General features: G+C 43.7%; 1 protein-coding gene across 3 annotated transcripts in view; it reads right to left on the bottom strand.

Moving 5' to 3' along the window:
• The window catches only part of LOC136958760 (inactive dipeptidyl peptidase 10-like), a 92,984-nt gene that overhangs the window by 3,986 nt on the left and 66,501 nt on the right, over positions 1-22,497 (bottom strand). For 2 of the 3 annotated variants that reach the window (XM_067252865.1, XM_067252871.1), the window contains exons 4-17: positions 16,020-16,114; positions 15,657-15,731; positions 10,625-10,677; positions 10,283-10,364; positions 7,849-7,969; positions 6,691-6,845; positions 5,764-5,861; positions 5,302-5,425; positions 4,327-4,365; positions 4,025-4,139; positions 3,599-3,683; positions 3,294-3,341; positions 2,285-2,406; positions 378-422 (exon numbers count right to left, since the gene is read on the bottom strand). In XM_067252865.1, coding sequence (XP_067108966.1) covers positions 378-422; positions 2,285-2,406; positions 3,294-3,341; positions 3,599-3,683; positions 4,025-4,139; positions 4,327-4,365; positions 5,302-5,425; positions 5,764-5,861; positions 6,691-6,845; positions 7,849-7,969; positions 10,283-10,364; positions 10,625-10,677; positions 15,657-15,731; positions 16,020-16,114 — 1,257 coding nt within the window. The remainder of the gene's footprint in view (positions 1-377; positions 423-2,284; positions 2,407-3,293; positions 3,342-3,598; positions 3,684-4,024; positions 4,140-4,326; positions 4,366-5,301; positions 5,426-5,763; positions 5,862-6,690; positions 6,846-7,848; positions 7,970-10,282; positions 10,365-10,624; positions 10,678-15,656; positions 15,732-16,019; positions 16,115-22,497) is intronic. The other variant, XM_067252878.1, reaches the window with a different exon arrangement.

Raw genomic sequence — 22,497 nt, 5'->3', positions numbered from 1 at the left:
CAGCTGTGGATGGTAGACCTAACCAAATAACCTTGGGCAAATTGCTTGTCTTTTCTCCAGCACAGCTGTTGACTCTCTGGACAAACCACTGATAGATCCAGACACGAAGAGCACAAAGAAAAAGAAAAAGAACTAACGCAAAGGGGGAGGTTGAGGTTCACGTCGAGACTTCAAATACTTAACAAGGAAAGATGAAAGCAGACAGCCTAGCAGAGCCTAACATTTTTATCAATTTTTGACGTTGATGCCCAGTGGTTGGTTTTCCTTTAACCCTGGTTGGGTCTGGCAGAATGCCTGTGTTCTGAGATAACTTGCTATTCCTTTTAAGCAGTTCATGACATACCCACTAGTGTAGAGGGATTAAAGTGTGTTCTTACTGGCGTTGTTGAGGCTGTGCAAGATCACAGTAGGGGCTCCGGGACCTGAAAGAAAATAAGAACTGAATGATATTTTCAAGCTCATCAAACATCATCCTGTAATCTTCTGAATGGCTTCAGACTCATGAGTGAATTCACAAATAAGGGTTTCGCACCATCGCCTCAGACTGAAGGTTCAGAGGCTTTACAGCCGAGCAGCAATACATCAAGTTAATGGCTTCAGAGTCCCACCATGGCACCGTGCATTAGGATGTAGCACTGCCAGGTACACCCTCCCCATGCATTACCGATGTCAAAGTTCCCCTTCTTTACCTATTACAGTCAGCGGTTAAAGGTCATTTAGACTGCATCTACTAACCTGGCCCTGTCAAATTAAGTCAATTCTATTCAGCTCCTGCTCTGAGACAACCAATTGGAGGTTAATAAGACCTGACGGTCTCCGTTTGACAGCCCGACACTCGACAAACAACCCCCCCAACATCTACCGGCAGCTCAGTCACTGAGGCCTCCAGTCTGAATAAAGCGTGCCTAGGTGATAGTGATAAAAACAATCCCACGGTTAGCAGAGAATGTAAACACGTGAAATCCGGCCCTGATCCAACATGTGGAAGCTTGGTTCCTGTCACACTCCTAAAGCTCGTTTCATAACTCCATCCATAGCCCTTTCAGTCATTAGCAAGATAACATGCTACGATTCACACTAATGCAGATAAAACTCTCAGACGCCTCTCCGCCGCAGAGAAGGCTTGTTCAACAGGAGACAGCTTCAGTCCCTGTCTGTTTCTTGACAATAGTAACAGTATCAGATGTGTAGAAAGTAGGAAATTAATTAGCTGTACTATGCTTGATGAGGAGAGCACTTGTCGCGAGCATGTAAGTCTACTAATATCTCTGCCTTCTCGAGATGGTGGACCACTGGAATTGTTTTCATTAACAACCCATTAACAGGGCAGCGCATTGTATCCATTACTGTTAAGGGTCAAACACAAATGGAGACCCACAGTAAACACACATCTGGTTAAAACTAATTGAAACAATAAACAACAGAGGACACTATGTCTTATTTTTAATAAGCTATGCATGAACTAATAACATCATCTGAAACAATTAAACAAAATAGGAGCACTAATTGTTTGAAATTCCTGCTAGCTGTTGGGAACTGATGAGAGTGCAGCACTATGAGAGCTGGGTGATAATGGATTACTACATGCAAGACCCCTGACATCAGTCAGATGACTGTGGCCTGAGGGGGCAATGAAACAAAATGGTTGACTAAACTGGGACAACATCATCTCAGCTTTAATTTAATCACCCATCCATCAAATCTGGGTGTCAGTTGACGTTTGGTTTTGAAGTTTATTTTAAGTTTCAGACATTTACATCATAGCTTTCTTATTTCATTCTACGAAATGCATGAAGTTCATGGAATTAATGACAGCAATCCAAGATTTAATTAACACATGCCCCAGAAAACAAAATGCCAAATGTTGGGATGTTTACTTGCGACTGGGAGAGTGATGTAAGAAAGCAGATAGCTGCCACTTGTGTAACCTAGCAACAGGGTCTGACCTAGAGACCAGTCGGTGGGTCAGGGTCTGCTGAGGACAGGGACAGCATACTAACGTAGCCAGCGCTAAGCTTACCATCCTTCCGTACCACGCTCACAAAACAGACACTCGTGCAGGGCTGACTTGTGTATGTAGTATGGGTGGGTAGGGTAGAGTTCAGTAGTTTGACATGATAAGCAAGAATGATAAATGTATTTTTTTTTTTACTGTATGAAACAGAAATGATGGTATCAATTCTGATCATACTAATAAATAACACTGTCTTTCGTGACATTTGGTTTTTCTGACCGGATCAAGACTGAAGTAGAGAAAAACTGTGTCCCAGCTTCACCGCCGTACCTTTACAGTGCAGAAGGACGTGCTGATTACTGGGGCTGGTCTCAGCAGCGAAGAACAGACAGTGAGCCTTATTTAGCTCACACGTCAGGCAGCGTCTGGGGAACAGACCCACCGTCTTCACGCTGGGGAGGAGAGGGAGAAGAGACGAGAGAGAGGAGACAGGAGAGAGGAGACAGGAGAGATGAGACAAGAGAGAGGAGACAAGAGAGAGGAGACAGGAGAGAGGAGACGAGAGAGAGAAGACAAGAGAGAGGAGACGAGAGAGAGAGGAGACGAGAGAGAGGAGACAGGAGAGAGGAGACGAGAAAGAGGAGACAAGAGAAAGGAGACAAGAGAAAGGAGACAAGAGAAAGGAGACAAGAGAGAGGAGACAGGAGAGAGGAGACAAGAGAGAGAGGAGACAGGAGAGAGGAGACGAGAGAGAGGAGACAGGAGAGAGGAGACAAGAGAGAGAGGAGACAGGAGAGAGGAGACGAGAGAGAGGAGACAGGAGAGAGAGGAGACAGGAGAGAGGAGACGAGAGAGAGAGGAGACAGGAGAGAGGAGACAGGAGAGAGAGGAGACAGGAGAGACCAGTCACCCTTTCAGTGTCCTCAGCAGAAATCCAGGGATCTGAGGGGGAGCTGCTCTCCAGTCCTACTCAGCAGCTTTTTGTCAAACGAACAATAGCACTGCTGAGGTTTAACTTTTCAATTTATTTTTAATATTCCAAAGTTTCGCTGAGAATACGAGTACATCGGAAGTACTGGTTTCAGATTACCATTTCAGATATCGCAATAATTTTATTTTCTGATAATGTAGCTTGAAAGTCATCTAGATTTTTGTAGAGACATTACTGCCTATGTACAGTATTACCGTTTATTTCTATACAAATTATTGTTGTTACGTTATACAGTGTTGGGCTTTTTCATCTACAGGACACAGGAATAGTGGATTATCAACATACTAGGTTATAACCTAGGTAGCTGTCTTGAAGGGCAAACAGGAAGAAGCTTATCAAATCTGTCACCTGAACAGCTGTCGTCTCCGCGGTGATCCCTCTGTGCTGAGGAAGTATCTGATGAGAACAACAGGAGCTTCAGTAACAGTCTCAGGACCCACATGTTTGTCCAGACCAGAGTCTGAGAGACTCAAACTCAACAGGCATTCTGGTTTTAATGTCTGAACCCAACCCAAGCTCCAACTTAAACAAAGAGTATGATTTGCCAATTGAAATTCATGAATATGCACTGAAAAATTGTTCTTCTTGTAGTGCGTACATTTGATTTGAAACTGGTTGCAGAACCGTATCAGTGTTTCAGAAGCGATACTCACATATTTTCGTTGGTCTCATCGTAAGCCAGGATCTTCGTCACCTCCCAGTTTCCTGATGTCAGATGGCGAACTTCATTTTGATCTGCTCTGAACTGGACGAGATTTTTTTTTTTTTTACAGAAAGTTAGCCATTTGGAAATTATAATTAAAATCACCATCTATCTACAGTACCAGTCAAATTTTTTTAAACATTTTCCCATTCGGAAAATGTGTCCAAACCTTTGACTGGTACTGTATGTCCCTATGGAAATAAAGGTCTACCGCACTTTCCCCTGTAGCCATGGCAACTGAATGTCCCCTAAATTAACCGTAACAATGGAGATGTCACCTCTAACCTGGATGAGCCCGTCACCAGGGTTGTTTCCATCCTGTACTGACCTTTCTATCAGAACCCCCCTCTTTTGCCTTGCACCAATAATGAGCCACACTGTACCTGCGTGGTGAACATGGCAATATGATGGAACTCCCCACGGCCTCCTTGCTTGACAGGAACCGTCATGAAGAATCTGTTGCCGTCTTTGGAAAACACCGGTTCCTGGTTCTAAAGGAACCAAACACAATACCATCAGCTCCTGTGAGATTACAGCACCTGAAAATATGAATAGAAATGACCAAAGCAGGCAATTGTGGAAGTACATTGAGATTCAGGCAGCGGAGTCAAACTTACAGTGTGTGACTGTGAATCACTTGAGGGCAGAAAGAAAGGGACAAGCCTAAAGATACTTTACCTGCTTTGAAAGCCAGAGCTCTGAGGTTTCTTCATGCCTCTGAAAAAGAACATTTGAAATGTTACGAATGAACATTTCCTGACTCGATTCACTTAAACCGGAGCCAGAACTAAACGGATGTTATCGCTCAGAGAAAATGTACTGCTGCGCCAAAACAAACGCACCACAAGTACTCCAAACTCCTCGCTCCCGTACTCCAGAATTGTCATTATGAGAGCCATTCACAGTCCTTTTTCTCTCATTTAAAACTCATCACAGTAAAAAGACCAAAGGCTTGGCAGACATACTGAGTCGAAGCCCAAGCCTGGCGGCTTCTTGGCTGCCAACCGTGTTTGTTTGTGCTCTAGTCGTCTGTGGTAGCTGACCCTGGAACAGTGCAGCTGGACGCTGTCCCAAATATCCCCACACTGTCTCCACGAGGGAGAGGTCTGTCCTTCCCTGCCCAGCCACAGACACAGCTTGGAGCGTGGCATGATCACACGGTGAGCCTCACCAGTGGCACACACCGCATACACCGCACAGCAGTATCGAGATCAGCATTAAAACATATACAGCGAAACGATTATAATGGATTCGGCATTGGTGTTTTTATAAAACAGAAAGAAAGACAATGGTCTTATTTGAGAACAGCTTTTCCATTCTGCACACACAGAAAATAAATCAAGGCTTACATGTAAACCATCTGACAATACCACAAAAAAATACTGAAATGAGAGGCAGCTGAATACATTTACATTTAGTCATTTAGCAGACGCTCTTCTGCAGAGAATAGAAGCGAAGCTTTGACACCTCAGCTAAGAGGGATGAAAACCATCACAAAAGCAACACCAATGCTTTTCTTCCAACTGTGAAAGCAGCGTATTCAAAACGATCCCATGTCTAATGTCACACTGACTCCCTTCTGTTGTGGTTGGGCAGGTGAGGGCAGCTGTGAGGCTGCTTGTGGACGAGGCAGCAGGACCGTGACATGCTCACCTTGACGCAGGCTCCAGTGGTCGTGTCACAAACAGTCAGGATGGAGATGTTCTGGGCGCGGTTCAGCCACCTGACTGCTGTCTTGGTTTTGCTGATCCAGGTAACCATGGTCACATAGTGTTCCCTGTCAACGAGAAACCGCATAATCAGACAGCATTTCCCCTCCTGGGTCGTGGTGCAGATCATGGAGCAGCTACTGTATAAGTACTTTTATGCACATCTCCAAAAAACAGTTGCTCGGTTGCGTCCAATGTGAGGATGATTCTCCCGAATGTGTAGACTACCACGCTTTGAGACGGCTTTGACACTTTCCCCTGCTGGGATCATGATGAAACTATGTTGTGAGATGAGTCATAAATTGAACAATCATGGTTACCTGTCATGGTTTGTCTGTGTGTGTTTGTGTATCAAGCTGTTAGCAGGCGTCCCACCGCCAGGCGGGTGGGCAGCTCTGCGTCTCACCTCAGTTTCAGGCTGTCCGGGGGGGTGAGCTCCTGTGTGTGTGTGGGCCCGTACAGGTTCACCACCAGCAGCTTCACAGTGGGGTTGGGAGATCCAGCCTGTGTGGGCAGCCCGTGCGTTAGAGCGGATTCAAACAAACATAAACACCGGCTTATCTCTACTTGCGGACGGTGTCCGTGATCGTGTATCGTAGAATCATTTATGAATGACCCCGTGGCTTTTAAGTCCATCAGATACCCATTCGAGCATCTGTTTATTATTCACTGAGACGTAACGGGTCTGAGTTAGGATGGTCTAAACACGAGCAGTAAAACCTGCCTGTCCACATGCTGTAGCTGTCCACACCCTCAGTGTGCAGCGCTGTGTCCAGTTTAACCTTGGACAGCACACACACACGGCCACACACTGAGCCACAAGGCTGTTGGGGCGGGCATACGTACAACAGCACAACAGATTACTCATGTAGCCGCTGTTTGGTAATTAGCGTAATTGAGCATGGTGAGTGGTGGTTGGTGTTGGGAGGAGGACAGCTGGTGGGGAGCTACGGTCTTGCCTGGTTTCTCAGGCCCATCTCAAGTCATGTCTGTTTTAATGACTTCCACCCTGAGAGAGGGCGGCGGTGGACCTCTGGGGGTTTGGAGTGGTACCAGTGATGTTCACGGTAATCTGGTGATTAGACACAGAATTTGTAGAGTGGTTGTAGATTTGCTGGTGAGTAAGGCTGGGGCCAGTCTAGCAATCATGACCAGGGGGAGCCATACAGGACTGGACAATTCACGGCAAAAGGTGCAAATCTCTCAGGTACTGTGCGGAAAATGTACCAAAAAAGCAGAGAATTACCCAAAAGATTGCCGTACGTACTTCAGGACTGTCTCGGAATCTTGATTCAGAAGGTTTATTCTAGTCCGGTCTCTTATATTGGCTTACCTTAGGGTAGGGGTACTGCCTCCCCTTGGGGTAGATGGTGCCCGTGAAGCGAGGCAGGGCCATGTTGGGTACCAGCGTGTCATTGAGGACCAGGAAAGCCAGCCTCTCTCCATCAGGAGACCACCAATGAGCCACATGTGTCTGGAGAACCTCCTCTGAGGAGAGAGGGGCACAGGCAGAACCGTTAGGCTTCAAGTGGGAGTGTTCTGGATGGGCCCTCGGCAAGAAACTCAACCTCTTATTTGGTGAACGGCCTGTACAGTACAAGATATGAATTGGAGCACATGTACTCTATGCTGTTTCTTTCCGTAAATAGACCACTGAACTATTGTGACTGCTCCTTCATTATTTTCGAGTGTGCTCAACTGTTTTTGTCTGTTAGAGGCAACAAAACCGTTTTGACTTAATTTGGGGGTATCAAGACAAGAAGTGCACGTCAGGCTTCAAAATACTGTACAAAAGAGAGAGGGAGTGAGTATGCGAGGAAGATAAATAACGAGGATGACAGGCACACTAGACAGAGACAGAACAAATGTAAAGCTGCATTAATTAGCATTATCAGACATCTAAGCATCCAGATTGGAAACGAAACACATGAATGTATAAAAACAACATAATACAGTTTCCACTTATTGTGGTTATTTTAAGAAACCATTTATAATCTCGTCATTGGACTCTCATTTTTGAGTGTGTAGTGGGCTGTTATCTGAAATGTAATGAGCTTTTCTCTATCCAAATCTGTCACTCGGATGACATTCCTATTTAATCATTATTTGGGATAAACTTGTTTTTGTGAATTCATTATTTTAGTAATGTACTACCTGTGTCGCAGTATGGAAATTGGAACATTTAAACACAACGGGAGATTTAACTGTTTCACTCGCGCAAAAGGAACATGAGCAAGTGTAGCTTCAAACTTGCTCTGCCTTCTCAATCACAAAAACGTATATTACATATTATAGATTAAAAAATAATCAGTGCCAGTTACACGTAGGATAGATAAACATTTGATAACCGCATAAGAACTGGAGATGATTTGTTGGTCAAAATCAAAGTCAGCCCATAATGTAAAAATAATAAGAACATTCATAATATGTCATGCGATGAACACCACAAGGTTTTTAATGGCTGATATGATGTCCTACGAACATGACCCACCCTCGTACAGCCAGTCAGCGACCCCGTTGAAGATCACGCCGCCCTTCCCCGAGGAGGTCAGCCGTAAGGAGTTACTCTTGACGTCTGTTTGGTAGTAGATGTTGTTTTCAAACACGTAGATCTGGGGGTAGAAACACACTCAGTAATGCTTGATGTCATCCTTGTCTCTGCGTGGTACAGTTTGTCCTGTAACTGAATGGCTCAAAAACGGTTGTTATCCTTTACAAATGTTTATCCAGAGAACCTCGTGAGTCACTCGGGTACATTTTGCACTATTTAGGTTCTGAGAAGAAAATATTAATTCAAGATAAAAAATATACATCCAGATTTCAGATCTTGTTAACTCGGCTAGTCTACCACAGTTACACAAACAAATTACATGTATAATGTATTCATTTTGCAGACCCTATTATCAAAAGCGAGTTATCCTATATTTCTATCGATCCTATAGAAAATACAGAAGAAAATCAAGGATCAGAAGTGCGAACCTTACTTAAAACTCTGTTATTTAGATATTAGTCATATGACTGCTTCCATTTATTTGATTTGTGAATACAGTACAATCATTTGCATATAAATGTATTCAGCGGAACCTGCAAAGTAGGCCTACTCTTTGCTGGTGGGGAAAGATAGGGAGCAGTCTTAAATAACACCAGTTTTACAGTAAAATGCATTACGGCTGGCTTTTTAAACAACATTGACAGAAATGCCAATATATGCCAACAGGTCGAATAATAATAGAGGCAGCTGAAAATAGTCCATCTCCTCTTTACAAATGCTAAATCCCATGAAAGTATATTCAAGGTATTGGGGGCGGTGTGGCAGGACAACACAAACTTTTACACGGTAGTGAGAGAACAAGTCACAGTGTGTCAAGGCAGACAACCTTGACACACTGTTCGACCGGGAATTATCTATAGCGAGTAGCGCTCGGTAAACACAGAGGGTCGTAGGTATACCGAGTGAACCTGATCTGAGATAAAACAAGCAGCATATTCGTTTCATCAGACGCACTCGTGGCTAATGATGCCTGCGATTGTACCACTCTCAATCTGGAAAGCCAACGCATCCGTCTACCTCGCCCCTCGTCACTATAATGGCTTTCTAATGGAGGTGAGCTTGATTTAATGCCCACATTAACTGTGCTGAATGTTCCAAATGTAGACAAGAGGACGCTAATATACTTTAGCTTGTTTGCTGTCAATAAGGTTACCCCATCTGTCTAAACAAATGAAAAAGGTCCGAGTGAACGCAACGATCATTTAATTAACGTTATTCCTTTTGAATATGAGTGGTACTCCGGTGCAGTACGAAGGCGGTAGGGACTTCCGTTCCACTTCTAGCCCTGTCAGTCAGCTGGTAGCATGACAGACTTCCCGTCGGGGATGACTGGCTCTTGTACGCGTTAAGCGCCACCGGTTCTCCAGCTACAGCAAGACTAAAGCAGAACCAGGGTCGTGTTTTAAGTAGCATATCGCTCACTTTAGTTTCTTCGTAGGTTAGGTGTGGGCCTACCCTGGTACAAACCTATTTTTTGTCACACAGTAGGCATATACGGCTGCATAATGTGTGTAACTTGTGTTTAGAACCCGCTTTCCATGAGTAGGCTATGATACGAAGTTTGTTCATGAATAGGCTACACATAATACACAAAACGTTTGGAGTAGCCTATTTCTTAATCAACTCAGCTAACCGATACCAAAAGCCAACTGACAATGGATTGGGTCTTTTAATATATCAATTCCATATCAGACTCTCTCCTAAAATGTTTTTTTTATTGTCAGATATAAAAAGAGGGGCTGGACTTAAAGACAATAGCCTACAACAGGGAGTATGAAAACTACAAATTCTGCCATTGTAAGAGATATGAAAACCGCAATGCTATTGTTGTGGATTTAATGGAAAGCATGGTTTGCTTTCAACTGCAACATAATCAAAACACATTCCAATTAAAAGTTCAGGGCTGACTCCTTGTGGGGATTACATTGTAGAACAATTAAATCTAACAAAGCAATTACAAGAGGAAGATGATAAGAATTGTCCCAAGGACTAAAAGCAGGAGAAAAGAGTAGTGTGGAAATGTAACAAGCCTTCTAAAATCTTTGATAATTGTTATTGAGCAATTTAGAGGTTATTTTTTATCATTTGTACATAAGGGCCCAAGGCAACCAATATAAAAAGTGATTTCTTTACTCACTGCTATTTTCTCACTACTTTTTTTTTGCACTGGAGGGAAGTAACTTTTTCACATAAGCATGTTTTTTATGCAACTGCAACAAAAAAAAACGTATTTTCTTGTAAGTCAGTTGAATCCCCCTTCCCAGCTTGCAAGCGCAAGCGAAAACAGTTTGCAGGTCATCAGTGCGTGTGACCAGTTATAGCGCTTGGCGTCGTGGCGATGGTGACAGGAGTGAGTAATGCTGTATGGACTCACCAGCTGCTGGCCCTGGACGCCCCAGGCAGCGTACTGCAGGACGGAGTTAAGCACCTCTGGAGGGTCCAGCTCCCACACCTCCCTGGGAAACGACAGAGACATCACCACACTGCCCTCTAGAGCATGGGAGGGCGCGTGTCTCTGGGGGCCAGCATATTCACTCTGAATCAATGAACCTCACAGAAGGCATGCAACTGGAATTGATTCGATGCTCTTTTGTGTGCTGACTGTGTTTTTCAGGTGGTGGTCAAAAAGGGGATTTTCTTGTGTGAACCCACGACGTTCTCTAGTGCCTACCTACCTCCTTATCTACCTGGCTGATGGCAAACAAGACAAACCCACCTGGTGTGAATATTGTAGATGCTATAGGAAGCCATGTAGGAATGACGGTAAACCTAGGGCAAAAAACAGACACAAAAAAGCAATTATGGTATGAAAGATTTAACGAGGGAGCCAACTTTTGCTGATAAAAACACCATAAAAGCGGAAGAAAAAAGCATGAAACAAAACGAGGCTGCTGGCTGTTTTCACAGAGAGACTCTGAGGACAATGCAATTTGCATGGCTGACAGCTGCAGGACCAGACATTTTAATTCCCACTGAAAAACTGATCATGGAACCCCTCCGTCTTCCTCTGAAAGCCTGGTGAAATGAAAGAGACAGAGAGACAGAGGATGAGAGAGAGAGAGAGGATGAGAGAGAGAGGATGAGAGATAGAGATAGAGAAAGGCATCAAAAAGCCCTTTTGACGGTGGGGCGCGTGTAAATCTGTCTGGATTCCCCAGGAGAAGATATGGCTGACATGATAATAGCATCCTGCCCGTGGATAAAGAGAGAAACAGACTCTGTTTCGCATTGTATCATCATAATGACATTGGTGCCCACAGTGCTGATGGAGACCTTGACAGATCCATGGAACAAAATTATTTGTTGATATATATATACAGGTTTAAAATCGGAGCACTGGGTGATAATGAGGTAATTCATTTTCCTGCCATTGGAATGATGCGATTGCAAGTATTGAATAAGAACCTCTTCAGAAAAACCTGGTTTGATCGGCACAGACAGTTCCACTGAGAGCAGGGGGAAGGGGAGAGAGTGATGAAAAAGGCAAAGAGAGAGAGAGAGGTCGCCAGTGTTCAAAGACTACAGTTTGATATATCTGTTAGAGTAAAACAGGGGGGGGGGGACAGGCATGAGGTGGTGCAGGATGGATGGCTGGAATTAAAAAGGGCTCCTTGAATTAGAGAGGACACACGTTGGCAACGTGAATTATGCATGGGGTCGGAGGAGGGAGGAAGCAGGCGAAGGAGGCGGTGCTGGGGGGTGGGGGCCTGGACGCCAACAGAGATGGATGAGCAATCAGAACATTTGCCAAAAATAGTGTTGACAAGCCAAAATGAGTGATCTAGGAGAGGGAAGGAAGAGAGGGAAGGACGAGAAGAGAGGGGAGGGGGAGAGGGAGAGAAGGGAGGACGAGAAGGGATGAAGAGATTATTTCCTTGAGCTTATTTCACATTTTAAAAATAAAATGTTCTGGACCTTTGATTACAGAAAAGTTTTCCATGTGTGGAACATCAGGCTAATACCTATCCAGTTCTAATTGCTTGTGAACTGTTTAAGAATCATTCCAAAAAAAAAATCCTTTCTTCGTTTAAGTCGTGGGAGTCATATCCATTGTGAGTCGCAATGTCTTTAACTCAAAACAACGATGTGACATTTTTGATCAATTTCGTGCTCAAATGCACCTGGAGTCAGATGATGAATATCAGTGGGTGTTTGCCAAGCACTCAGGACATTTCATCAAATGCATTTAATTGCGTTGCTAGCTAATGTAAGTTGTCATTAAAACATTAAAAGAAGGTGGTGTCTGTCCAAACCAATGACTAAGCCTTCATCCATTTAATGGCAATTTTCTTTAGTTATACTCCCCTCTTCAGAATCTGCCTCATAATTAGACAGGCCACACAGCGACTGTCCTTGTGTCATCCTCCTTCCACAGCCAAGGGGGAGTCAGGTGGCTGAGCGGTTAGGGAATCGGGCTAGTAATCCGAACGTTGCCAGTTCGATTCCCGGTCATGCCAACTGACGTTGTGTCCTTGGGCAAGGCACTTCACCCTACTTGCCTCGGGGGGAATGTCCCTGTACTTACTGTAAGTCGCTCTTGATAAGAGCGTCTGCTAAATGACTAAATGTAAATGTAAGGTGACATCCACCATTAAGAATGCAAATCAGAACGAATACACGCACCATCCTGATGTCTGAGGGGCGCAGAGGATCAGGGCTCCAGGTAGAATACAATATTTTTATTGTCATTGTACACTGTACAACGACATTCGAGGCAATCCTCCTCAGGTGAACTGAATAAATACAGAAGTTTATAAAATAAAAATGTTAAAAGATTAAGACTATAAGTATTACCCAGTACTATAAGTATTACCCAGGCATTACTCAGTACTATAAGTATTACCCAGGTATTACCCAGTACTATAAATATTACCCAAGTATTACACAGTACTATAAGTATGACCCAGGTATGACCCATGTATGACCCAGGTATGACCCAGGTATGACCCAGGTATGACCCAGCTCTCTGACATGGTGCATGTGGAAGCAGAAGCTCTCAGATTAAAACATGATTCAAACTGCATGTTGTCTCAGGAAGGTTTAGGAGCCGTGCTGGAGAGCCTCAGAGAGAGTCCAGCTGCCCAGCTGACAGCACACGCGTCTGCATGGTTGAGAGGGTCACTGGAGTGTTTCTACAAAAAAGGCTAATTTCAAATCAACAGCAAATAAATCTACTGACACTTGTGTTTGGTTGAATGCAGAAAACTGAAATTGTTTGCGTGTGCAAAGGTAGTTCAGAGCATCGTGATAAACAACCTTCTATTAACAAATCGAGAAATTGGCTAAAGAGTTGAAAAACAGTCAGCTCTTTGTGAAAGGAAAACCTGACAAAATTGTCAGCCGTGATCCCCTGGTTTGATGAAAGCGACTGGAACCAGAACACTTGATGCTCGACTCTCCCTCAGTCGAACCTGCAGCTCTGATCTCTGCCATCTCTCCAAAACAAGTCTAATTGTGTTTCTGCCCTCATTGCTATCGACCACAAAACAGAGGGAAATCGATGGGGAAGTTCCCAAGCGAGATCGCATGTGAGCTTGAGAGATGCTCTGAGGGTTTCCCTGCAAGGGAGATGAAGAGCGAAGGCCTACCTGACAATACATCAGAGACGTGTCCTTCTACCTACACCCTCTCAGCCCACAGGATCTCATTGCCCATCCTTCACAGCTGAGTGACATGCTTGGCTTACCATAGCAATACATCCCAACGAGAACATAACACTACGGACACCTGTGGTTACCATGGCAGCCTGGCCTAAAGCACCCAATGCTTTTCCAGGCCGTCGCCTCTCGAGCCGGACAGACAAAGATGTCCTCCCTGCTGCTCTCTGTGGGACCTGCCGCTCTCTGTGGACCTGCCGCTCTCTGTGGACCTGCCGCTCTCTGTGAACCTGCCGCTCTCTATGGGACTTGCCGCTCTCTGTGGACCTGCATCACACAAAACAGTTTTTTTTGTCTTCCAGCATGACCGTGATGAGACAGTGTGGATAATATTCTGTTGTTTCAACACACCACATCCCGGGAACTTTTATCCTAGAGGTGCCCAGGAGTAAACACGGATCTGCAATCCGTGTTTATAATTATTATTTGATCATTTAATCCTTCTCATATTCAAACCTAAAGCACCGTCGTTAAAAAATACCACGTCTTCTGGAGTAAATCTCAAAGCCATGACAGCACTTACTCAACCACTTCCACATTGTTGTTTGACGGCTAATTCTCATTGGAAACACATAGCAGTGGATCAACAGGGACTTGGCAGTGAGATTAGTGCAGAGTGGAGCATTACAGACATTACAAGGTGTTTATGCTCTAAGAAAACAGACCACGATCTGGATTGACAAACATACACATGCAGGTAGGAGAGAGATTATGAGCGTTTATCAAGCTTAATCTGCGCTGAGATAAAGCTGTAATGGGATAAAGGTGTAATCCTGAGGCAAGGTGAGGCTGTTAGGGAACGTCTTCAACGCACTCTTTGAGTTAAGTACATTCAGTTCATGAAGGCGTGGGAAGACCCTGGTTTGATCCTGGTGGAGACCACATGGTTTAGGGATCAAGTTCGACGTCTACAGTGTGAACCAACATTACTGATCAGAATTTCAGCTTTCAGAGTTAATCATACAGTCTGCATAGTGGTTTGCATCCAACCTTCTGAGGAATTCACTCAAAACCTAACACTAACTCATCCCTGACCTGAACCCTAAACCTTAACCTACAGAATGTTCAATACTTCAACACCTATATCAACTGCAGAGAAACACAGATAAAAGCACAACCTTTACTGTGTCACATATAAACAGCAGATTCTCTCACCTTTTTTAAATTGTGAAAAATATTTGAGGACATCAATAAAATTGTCAACAGAGTCTGTCTTGTACTGAAACTGTTGCTACAATTTCACAGTTTTCAGGCAGTCCTCAGAATAACATTTCTCTGTACGTTATTTGCATAATTGTGCAAAAACTGACAAAACAAGCTATCAAGAGTTACAGAATTAAAAGCACCATAAGACTCACATATAGGAACCATCATGAAAAACATTCAAATGAGATCAGATTAGTTTCCTTGTCGGTAATCTTCAAAGTTGCTCCATTCCAGAGAGGAGGGTCCAATTTACATATCTCATTTAGCATCTCCACCTTTGCTGATGGAAAGCTCCAAATCATGGTAGAAACTAACCTGCTATGTTAATGAACGAACGTGACCTGCCAATTGTGGCCTACCCACACCCACACTTCTAATCACACACGCTCTACAACGGAGCCACACTTCTAATCACACACGCTCTACCTACACCCACACTTCTAATCACACACGCTCTACAACGGAGCCACGTTAATCACACAAGGCAGTGTGAGTGTGTGTGTTTCTTCAGGAGAGCTGACTAGCTAAGGTGTGTGTGTGTGTTCAGATGCGCTGATTAGCTATGGTTCCTGTGTGTGTGTGTGTGTGCGTAATGTGTGTGTTTGGACACGTGAACAGTGAAGGGGGCGTGGCTGTTAGACATCTGCTACCGTGTGAACGCATTGAAATCCCAACATGTTGTACGATTCAATAAAGCCTTTCTTTTACTGTGAGTCAATAAGTGAAAGAAAGAGAGAGAGACAGAGACACAAGAACAGATTTGTTTGATTTGATGTAGAACTGAGGGGTTATTACTAGCAGCACGATACCAAAAAAATCAGTACAGTATGACTCAAAATATATTAAATATTTCCACAGTAAAAAGCCACAATAGATGTTGCTAACCTGTTTGACATCGTAGGCAAAAAGCACATATTTCAGGTCCGGTGACACAGAATACTTTGCGACGTTGAAATTAACCTGGAAAAGAAAGACAACAGCTCACTGTTAAGTATTGTATAAGTGTGGATGTACAGTACAGTGTGTTAATTTGTCATTGTGGGCTGTGCATTGTATGTGTGTAGGTCTGTGTGTGTGCGTGCAAGTGTGGTCTATGGTGGATTCTGTGTGTGTGCCATTCAATTGGAATTTTAAGTGTTTATTATGTAAATGTGTGTTTGCCATGTGACATGTTTATGCATCTTTATGTCTGCTGCTGAGTACATTCATAGTCAACAGTTGTATAGTGGGTAACATTGCTGAACTTACAAATGTAGTGTTGGTCAGGACAAACTCAGTCTCGTTTGTGAGGATGTTGAACTTGATGACATGGCCGTCGCGATTTCTGTAGATGACTTCTGAATCTGCGAAAGGAAAAATAAAACACAAAGATTGACACATCCTGCGCATTCACCTCGATTCATGCGGTTTGAAAACCATCTCTCCTGGAGTTACAATAGTCTACACTGGAGCATAACATTGTCACAATGTTTCCCCTTGTAGGTCTCACACCTATTTTATACCCCTGTCCCTAATTGGAATTTAAATGGAAGACACACAAACAAAGTGGTAACTTGTGTTCAAGTTGTTGCTGTTGTACTGTTTGTGCTACAATTGTACATCACACTCATGACACAACAAACACACTGTAGCCAACATACATACAGTACACACACACCCACACACACACACAACACACACACTGTAGCCAACATACATACAGCACACACACACACACCCACACACACAACACACACTCTGTGCAGGGATACAACACACACACACAAATACACAGGCCATGGTTTACTTCTTGTTTTCTTACAAAAGAAAACAAGATTGAGAGCAGCGAATCCTCCCACCTCTACAGAAAGTAAAAAAAAGATTGCTTGTAATAACAGCACCTTGAATCTTGGGAAGCAGCAGTGATTGTAAAATGAAGTTGCTATATATATTCTTCTCATAAAGAGACAAAGTTCCACTGTGCCATAGCAAGGTCAGACCATTTCAATGTCCTCATGCGCATAATTTTTTATCTGGATAACTGTATACTGTTTGTATCTTACTGGCTGGTCTTGTAGTCAAGTATATTGTCTAATAAAATCGTTTTCACATAAAAGCATTTACATTTCCAACATCAACATACAATGCACATAAAAATCATACGGAGATTTTGATGAGGTACATCTACAAACTTAAAACTTAAAAAAAGTACTTCTATCAAACTTTGAATTAACTTATCAATCTATGTCAGTAGTGTTTGTGTCTCTGACATGAAGCCCACTGGCCTCTGGCCTGAATCATACAGTGGGAGGCGATCCACTTCTCTGAGGTTTCAGCCAAGCTCATTTGTCCGTCAACGATTTTCTCATTCCCGGCCAATCAGGGCTTGTCGCCGGGCTCTAGTCATTATTGGTTTGACTGATGGGTATTGTGACCCCACTGCACCCAATCACAACCTACACATTTGTATCTGTCATAACCTCTGATACCCTATCACAGCAATGAATGTCATCATCTTGAGGGTTTAGGTTGGTTGAGGGGCAGTTCTATGGGCGTATGTGAAGCCCTCTGTGACATGCTTGCGTGTAAAAAGGGCTATACAAATAAATTTGATTTGATTTGATCATCTGACAAAAGTTCTCTACAAATTACAGGGCCTTACCAAAGATCATCTGTTTTCCTTCTTCGAATTTCTTTCATAATCAAGTGGTCTTGAAATATCCCAGTGTGTCCTCTTTCCTTGCATGCGTGTGAGGAGGACGTCAGGGTCTTGATAAGGTTATGTGATGTCACACAGGGTAATGAGAGGTTTTAGAGGTAAACAGATGTGCCCTTGCAAACTTCTGCCTAATCCCAAACAGATGATGTACATTGCTGAGTATGAACAGAGCTGTACATCCCTTAAGGAGTAGTCCTGGCTTCCACAGGAAACACAGTTAGGTCTGGCGCCCTGACAAGAGAAGAAGAACCATTCCAGTGTAGGGCTTATCAGATGCTCCAGCTACTTGGCTCTCCTCGGGCCCTGCGCACCGCAGATAAAAATAATACTCTCACATCGAGGTCGACCTTGGGTGACTGCTTGGTTGAAATTTGGAAGCAAGTTCCAAGTGACTTTCCTCTCTTAAGATTGTCCTTCAGACCAGTAACCCTGCAAAACTTTGTATTAAAACTTCTTTAGAATCAGAATTCGGTTTATTCTATTCTTTAAGCTAATTTATTGTCTATGCTGTGGTAATTTGGAGAAATTTCCATTTGGCATCCGATGATGAGAGGCTTACAGGATGTAAGGAATCTAACAGATAGAAGGAAGTCACACCCGTGGGATCTTTAAAACATAACCTGCCAGTGATAGGTCTCTCTGAGAGCTGAGCTTGTATCCTTTAATAATGAAACGACCCACGCAGAAAAGTACAAGCTAAGACTCTAATGCATAAGTCATGAGCTACGTCTGTAACCCTGTGAATTATGAATAACCTCTGCCTTGTTGCCACGCCAAAACCCCCAGCTTTAAGGGTTGGCTGCTTAGTACGTTCATACTGCTAGGCTTGGGTAAGTCCCATTCAGAGTGCATTGCACAATAAATTACATTCTTAACATTTTATTAAAGATGTGTATATATGTTTAAGAGGTCTTAATGGGCTCACTCATTGCTTACTAAATATGTTGCTTACTCATAACTTGATTTCCCCAGCTCTTCCAGCTCCTCAGCATCCGCATGGCGAGTGCCATGCTGGGCCAGGGTGGTGACACCAAGCCTGGTGCCTAATGGAAGGGGCCCGTGTCAGAGCCACATGTGACTGAGAGGTTGTGGCAGGGGCAGGCACTTCCACAAGCTAACACTTGGAGAAATATTGAAGTTAATCATAGTCATTTTCTTTTAAGCCGTCAGTTCTGATTGAGTTCAACCTGAAGTACACCTGATTACGTAACCCAGACATGTGGTGTTGTTCGGGTGGGATTGACAACCGGAATGGGTATTCATCCAACTAAGGCAGAAGCAAAGGATGGCTGGCATTGAAAGATGGCAGCGGTAGACATGCTTAATGGAAACCGCTGTTATGTTTTAATTACCTTTCAATCATATAATTAACATCTACAACAACGTACAACACACTTTACACATCAATGCTTCTCAGAGAAAATCATTTTCTTTTAGTTGTTGCTCGAAACAGAGAAATGTTCTCTACTGTAACTCAATATAACCCATTGGCAATTACTAGGCCTAGAGATTGTGTATAATGTTAATAAACTTGTTTTTAATTCAATAAAAGTGATTATTGTTGGAGAGTTCTGTGCAGTGGTTACAATTGGTATCAGTTACTGTCAGATTAGAGACATTAGGCAAAACAATTAGCAATGTTCCCCACAGTAGCCTACAGCAACTGGGTCACATCACATATTAGAGGACATTAACCTGATCCGAGACAATCAAACTGATGAAAACAGAGACTTCAGCCTTCAGGTACGACTTTACTTTTTTGTAAGTAAACCAACTAGTTTCCGTATCACTAAAAAAGATGCTGTGATCAATAAGCCACTCCAAATGTGTATATGAGCAGGGCTCTCAAGTTTTATCAAAAGTGTGGCGTGAGATTACCATACCTGTTGAGGTTTGGGTAAAAACAAATCTGGCTGACGGGGTGGGGGGGGGGGTGCTGCGCTGGTGATGTTTTCTGATTGGCATTTAACTCTCTATAACACGAGACAACTATCATCTCAGTATGCCTATATGCCTCGTCTATTAATTGTATGCAGTGGGACAAGTTATCCCTTCTCAGCGTGAGAAATTGCTAAAATGCGTGAATCTCACGGCGAATGCCTAGATTCAGAGGCTCGCGGCTAGCTGCCCAAATAACGCGACTTGTTCAAATGGGAAGCGAAGCTGAACTTGTCCTCGGGTCATCCAGCTCACAGCTGATAAATACAGGTGGCGTGCAAGGGCTAAGAGCTAAGGGAGAACATACGAATGAAATATGCAGCGCACAACTAAATTATTTAGTTAAGGTTATGTAATGCCTGAACGCTGTGCTTCGCTGTCTCTATGGCTCTCCAGAATGTCACAGTCGGTCAAGCCTGAAGCTAGAACTTGGTACTGTAAAGATTAAACTTGCAAGTGCTTCCAGCCACAGTATTTCTATCCGATAGTAGGCTATTGGGTCTGCCGTACTGTCAGAACTGAAACCACAGATGCAGAGAAGAGGATGTGGTTCAAACAGTTTGAGAGTTCAAAAGATTAAAGTTGTATCATATAAATTATATGACAAAGTATTATATGATATAATACGTTGGCATTGTAGCCAATGTTATTTGGCTTGTGTATGTCTGAAAAATACAGTAGCCTAAAATGTTTTACCAAATGTTGATGTTCATTATCGTACACACGTAGCCTATAGCTGTTTAACTCTGAACACATGATATAAAAAAGGGAGGAGGAATCTTCGGAGCGGCATCTTGTTGATCTTCAGAATCAGCTAGCCTACTTCCAAAACAAAAGCTAGCTAACGACCATGACGTGTATATCGCCATGGCACAACCTCTTTACTGGTATCCTCATTCAGTTTTTAGTACACAAGGATGATAAACAAGCTATTTTTATATAATGGGAACACATTTAGTTTTTTCAATGGCATACGATGTCAGACATCCCAACCTGCAGAGACTCATTTGATTTGAAGACACAAACCAACGTACCTGCATTCTGACAGCGCTTCAATGGAGACTAGCAGCCAACCACTTGATACCGTTAGAAAACTGCTGCTGTGAGTGATGCAGTGTGTGAGTTTTAAAATAGTAGTTTTTGACAATCAAGTGCCACCCCAAATAAAAGACTGGCCTGAGCTGGCTTCCCCAGAAATAATGTCCTGGCTACGCCCCTGGTGAACAGTAGGCTACGGGTGTGTGTGTCGACCTAAAGTTAGAGAAAAACACTTTTTGCTGGTTAATTATGTATCAGTTGTGTCAATCAGGATGTGCATGAGTGATTCAGCCATGATGAGATGCTATGTTTCATCCACAGTGCAGATCTAAGTTCTGGATGGATACAGAGAGAGGGCCTATAATGAGTTCTTCTTCCAGTCCACTTCTCTAGGCACTTCACCTTTAAACTCTCAAGTTTTTTTTTTTTTTTTTAACACTTCACTAACCATACAGTTGGCTCAGCGATGCATTTAATTCACTTTCCATCTCATTTCATGTGCATTCGTCCATCACACAAACACTAAGACAACACAAATGATCCGATGCACGATGAACTTGGTGTGTGTGTAGCCGTGTAAATCAGATAAACTCACTCCTACAGAACACCCACGCCAGCAGTGCTAGATTTTCGTTAACGTACCCTATAGGTATTGGTAGCGCCTGAGGAATCGGAAGTGGCGGGTTTGAAGTCCACGTCTTTTACATGTTAAGATTGTGACAGCAGACATATTCTGTTGTGATATAGAAACTACAAAGGCCTGTTGAATGTCTCTCACAACAAGCAATCTTCATCAAGATCGACTGTAACCACGGCAGCAGCTTTTGCACTTCAGCGTTTCTGTGTTCGGTATCACTGTCCACCGTGTCGCATCCTGATTGCCGTGGTTCCCCAGGGGCCCAGGCAGCACTCGCCTCCAACCAGTGGCGTCCTGTTCAAAGGTGCCCTTTCCACATCCCTCAGCACCTGCACACCCTGCTTCTCCCGCCCCACAGCGGACATCAGCGAGGCCCGTCCCCTTTGGCACAAACAGCTGCATCAGCTCAAGGTCCTTTCATCCCTCGATCGCTTCCAGAGAACAGAGCTGGCGCCAAAGGTTTGTATATATATATCTTTTATACAGCCAAAGTATTGACTTCTGAAAAGCAGAAATCTCATGTAGGTGTTTTCTCCCGACGTGTATGTAGAGGGGAATGCTAGGGAAAAATATGGTTGTGTTAGAAGATGTCCTTCAAAGGATGCCATTATAGAGGTGTGTGAGAAAATGTGCCGACAGCAGAAACGCAATCTCTTGGCACTGTACAGAATGGATTGTGTGTTATTACATATTATAAGTCAAACATTCACAAAAGGTTTGGAGAAGGAAAACATACCCTTATCTTGCTGAATATGGCCTTTTATGAACAATCTGCATGTTTACCCCAGCTATCAGTTTGACTAAGTGGTCAAACTATCAACAAAACCTCGTTTTCAAAAAATCAGACTAGCTCACCCGTGTGCTTGTCCACAGGTGTGTGGTGATGGGCAGTGGTGTCAGGTGTGTGGCGCTATCAGGTGTGTGTGCGTGGTGTCAGGTGTGTGTGTGGCGCTATCAGGTGTGTGTGTGTGTGGCGCTATCAGGTGTGCGTGGTGTCAGGTGTGTGTGTGGCGCTATCAGGTGTGCGTGGTGTCAGGTGTGTGTGTGTGTGACACTGTCAGGTGTGTGTGTGTGGTGTCAAGTGTGTACGTGGATGACTGCGTTTAGGATCAGGGCTGGGTGTTTTTAATGGTTCCCCAGGGAGTAGTTTCTCCCTCTGGTGATGGACAGGTGGCCATGCCACGCTTCACAGGTCTACTCTAATTGGGATCCTCTAGTTGGTACGCGTGTGGTGCCCTCTCATTCGCTAAAGTGGGTTGAGTGGTGGCAGGATGTTTTGGAGAGCGGACGTGTGGTAAATAATGAGTGAGAGGAGAGGGTCTCTGAGGTGTTTGAGAAGAATGAGAGCAGGTTGAAGGACGACAAACATCACAGGAAAATGAGGCACAATCCTTCCACAGCTGTGAGGTTCCATT

The sequence above is a fragment of the Osmerus mordax genome, chromosome 2, assembly GCF_038355195.1.
Source record: "Osmerus mordax isolate fOsmMor3 chromosome 2, fOsmMor3.pri, whole genome shotgun sequence".
Classification (NCBI taxonomy): Eukaryota; Metazoa; Chordata; class Actinopteri; order Osmeriformes; family Osmeridae; genus Osmerus; species Osmerus mordax.
Note: the sequence above shows the minus strand (reverse complement) of the source record. Positions and strands in the feature narration are given on the sequence as shown.